Genomic DNA, 4,211 nt, shown 5'->3' with positions numbered 1-4,211 from the left:
TAAGAAATCTATAAAAGTGCCAGTATTTAAATTCAATCATTTAGAAAAATTGTCTTCTGCTAAGTAATGGTCACCCAGTTTTCCAAGGGGCCACAAATCCTGAAATTAATGGTAACTCTGACATAAAAAAAAGTCCAGACTTATTAGTAAATAAAGATTTTTATTAAGATACTGCTATTTTTATTCCATTTTAGTATGCTCTAATTACATAATCTTCTTGTGCTTCTCCAAATAGTCACAGTACAAAGATGGAGTATAAGATATAGGAATTTACTTTTGAAAATTAATCAGAATAAAATCTACTGTCTTCAGTGATGCCATGGAATTACTGTTTCTATCCACTGCACACAGCTTTTTGTATATTAATTCAGGTACCCAGCAGACAACAGTCAATCTTTACTTTGGTGTGAAGATAATGAATAGGGGAGATTTCAACTGGACTTGATCATGGAGTGGTCACTTCAAAGGTAAGGATGATCTGTAGTGATGATTAGCAGCAAGTGGAATAGCAGCTTCTGTAGCAAAATGGTCGGTAACCACAGCATCCAGAGCCGTAACCACAGCCATATCCAAAGGTACCTCCATATCCACGGCCATATCCGCAGCCGGACCTGTATCCACAGCCACTTCCATAGTCACAGCCATATCCACAGCCATATCCGGTTCCATAACCACAGCCGTAAAGGGAGCCGTATCCACAGCCATAGCCAGAGCCGTATCCACAGCCATAGCCAGTGCCGTATCCACAGCCGTAGCCAGAGCCGTATCCACAGCTCCCACAGGAGTTTCCATAGTAGTTGCAACACATGGTGTCAGGAAGTGAGGTTTCAGGTGAGGTATAGGAGAATATTTCTGAAGTGTAAGTGTCATCTACTCTTCCAGCATCTTTATATACTCTCAGGGATGGATGGGTCATACTCACATGGTCCCTGTTCTCTCATTTGACAACCATTTGCCTATAAGGAGCTCATCCTGTGTACAACCACTTTGTTAGGAATTCATAATTTACTTACTGCTTCCCCAGGAATTTGTTCAAGCCTTCAGAGGAAACAAATATAACACTTCGTAAACACCCAAGCTTATATAACCATAATTTTATCTTCCATAATTTCATTTCATGACCATGACATAACACATCCTGAAAATATGTTTGAACTATAGATATGTGTTTATCACTCTGCTCTTTCATGATTTTGGCAATCATCTATTAAATTATAAGTTCTACTCACTACTTTAAGTATCATCATCATTTTAATTTCTTTTATTTCTTCCATAATACTTTATTTTTTCCATTATAATGACTCTGAATTACTTTTCATGGATTTTGGACGAAGAATTAAGTATTTTCGACATGCTACACCCACTCCCTGAAACACTCTTCTCTCTGAAAAAAAGCTTATCCATCCCCGTTTTTGCCAGGCAGGTTATGACATTTTTTTCCTTCTTCGAGGGAAGAAATTTTGTTAAACTTCTGATGGGTCAATTATATGAGGAGATAGATCATTTATTACATAAACAACAAATTTGTCCAAGAGTTTCAATTTATGGTGAGGGAAATTCCTTGGCTCACAACATCTTTGTTGCTGAAGTCCAACTGGTAAGTCCAGTTCTTAAACACAGATCTGTTTGTGGGTTTACTCAGACTACTCTCACGTTTGTGCTTCGTATCATTGTTTTCCACTAAAATGTAATCAATCAATAATTAATATCTCTAGACAAGTAGAATGGATGGGGAATAGGGAGAACTTTATCAAAGGACAATTTCAGTAAGACAAGAGGAATCAGCTTTAGTGATCTATCTCACAGATGGTGACTATAATAAATAGTAATGCAGTGTATATTTCAAAAATTTCTAAAAGGGTAGATTTGAAATATTTTCACTACAATAAAAGCATACACATATAAGGTGATGGATTTCTTGATTAGCTTGATTTAATCATTACAGTATTTTCTTGATTTTAGTCTTATCTGTCTTTTCCAAAACAAAACTTTAATAATGATACTTACACGGATTTTGCTGAATACCTTACTTTATGATATTAGTAATAGTTAACCTTTCCATGGGATTTCTTCTACATCCTCTCTTTGACTTTACATCATCTTCTCCCACCGTCTATGATAAATGGGTCTATGGTCCATGACCTCTCTTCATTGACACCTCTTCTCCTTTGCCCTAAGTTTTGGCATTCTTGTGGCTACTTTACCCTCCATCTTTGCTTCTTACTTTACACACCAGATAATCTTGTCTGCTACCACTGACTTCACTACTTTATATACACAAATGGCTCCTAGAACTAAAATTATCTGTGTCAGTCTGGGTCTAATCAGGAGGCAAAAATATCACACAGTTGGTTAGTCAGGGAAAGTGTCATATAAAAAATAATAAACTATAATAAAAGAGCATCTATACAATATGAAGAAACTACATGGTACTCTAAGCCTGTGAAAAATACTCAAGAAAGGAAAAACTTGGAAGGGATATTCTACTCACCGAATGTATGGATTGAAAAATTGTTGTGCTATAGTTGAAAATACTGTATTGTGCCCTTTAAAACATTTGTTAAGAGGGTAGTAGATACCATGTTAAATGTTCCTACCACTAGAGGAAAAAAATAGAGCAGAGGAAACTTTTACAGATGACGAATATGTTTATTACTTTGATTGTGGATATGGTTTCATGGGGGTATGCATATGTCTGAACTCATGAAACTATATACATTAGATACGTGCATTTTATATTACTTATATTTCAATAAAGCTAATAAATAAAACTTGCCCTGCAGTCACTGGGCAAACAGAAGGCACCTTCTGGAGCCCAGTCGGTGAACAAGTGATGCGCATCTGGTTGTGTGGGCGTTGGAGGGTCTGGGAAGCCCTGAGCTATAGGAAGACTAGGAGAGGGAGTGGGGCAGCCTGTGGAAGAGAATCTGGGTGTCTGTGTGGGTAGGAGCCATGTAGAGACTCATGGTGAAAAGTCTTCAAAGTGCTGGTTTTCATGTAGAAGGGGCCAAATAAAAGTTATTGCTGGGCTGAAGCTCAATGTCACTGAGGATCCCAGACATTCTGGACTCAAGGCTGAGGTGGAGCTTCACCAGATGTCCTCACACCTGCACCGCCAACGCCCTCTACTTCCCTTCTGTGCTGCAGGCAAACAATGCAGGTGAGCTGCTTCCTGCTGCAATGTCCCTGCAGCATCCTCTCCCGAGCAAAGCGAAAGTTGCACCCACATTAAAGGAGAAATGCTTAAAGGAATCCCATCTATCATCAAAGCACATATATTGAAAGGATGAATTTGATGCTGAGAGGCCATAAACTGATAACCAGTACAGTTTCTTTTCCAAGTTCCAGAGGCTCTGTAGTAGAAATAATTTTCTCTGGCAAACAGATTGATTTATTTCCTGGCTGAGACATTTACTAATTTTATGGTCATTGAGAATGTCCTCAACCTGTATGAACCTCAGTTTCTGCAACCACCAAATGGGATTAAAAATAATATGTATTTAAAAATTTTGTCAAGAGGCCCATGGAAAATATATAGGAAATATAAAGTTTGTAGCACATAACTTGACATATAGTAGAGACAATATATTTATTTGTTTCCTCCTTTCCTTTAACAAAATATAAGCATTCCCAAAATACAGGTTTTCAAATTTCTCTATGTACTTGTATTGATTTATTTATTATACTAATATTTTAGGATCTGCTTTAATGTTACTATTTTTAAAGTATGTGTAAGATATATATACATCATACATTTTCATATATATCAATTAATGTTTTTCATTCAAAATTTTCAAAAATGACCAAGCATCCTCAGAAGATGAACTACCATGTAATTACCTCAGTTCACCTTGCCCCTGAAGCATTTTTCATGGTAATGTTTTTGTAAAAATATGGAATCAAGCAATACATCACAGGGCTTGGCTTCATAGCATATTTGGAAGGTCAGTAACCATGAAAATTCATTAAAATGACCAACTCCTAAATTGAAAACGTGCCTATGTATTAAATAGGGTGAAAGTAAATTTCTGCATTCCCAGACTGTCATAGGATTTATGTAAAAGTCAGTCAGTCTGTGTTTGGAAGTGTGGCCATACTGCAGTTGAAGATTTCCATGTAGGTGAGTAATGTGTCCCTATAAAACAGCCCTACTGGTTCATGAGATCATACTCTAAAAGTTCTATGAGAATCACATCATGGCAAATATGCAT

The 4,211-nt window shown here is 36.9% G+C and overlaps 1 protein-coding gene across 1 annotated transcript; it reads right to left on the bottom strand.

Annotated features, from left to right (window-relative positions):
• Window positions 1–490: 490 nt before the first annotated feature.
• On the bottom strand, window positions 491–808 carry LOC105820782 (keratin-associated protein 21-1-like). Its single transcript, XM_012657338.1, has one exon. The coding sequence runs from the start codon at window positions 806–808 to the stop codon at window positions 491–493; it is 318 nt and encodes a 105-aa protein (XP_012512792.1).
• Window positions 809–4,211: the final 3,403 nt, after the last annotated feature.

Source organism: Propithecus coquereli, unplaced genomic scaffold (genome assembly GCF_000956105.1).
Source record: "Propithecus coquereli isolate 6110/MARCELLA unplaced genomic scaffold, Pcoq_1.0 Scaffold54, whole genome shotgun sequence".
In the NCBI taxonomy this organism is placed as follows: domain Eukaryota; kingdom Metazoa; phylum Chordata; class Mammalia; order Primates; family Indriidae; genus Propithecus; species Propithecus coquereli.
Note: the sequence above shows the minus strand (reverse complement) of the source record. Positions and strands in the feature narration are given on the sequence as shown.

Excerpts from the sequence above, each read along its gene's own strand:
- LOC105820782 (XM_012657338.1), bottom strand. The coding sequence starts at position 808 with ATGTGTTGCAACTACTATGGAAACTCCTGTGGGAGCTGTGGATACGGC.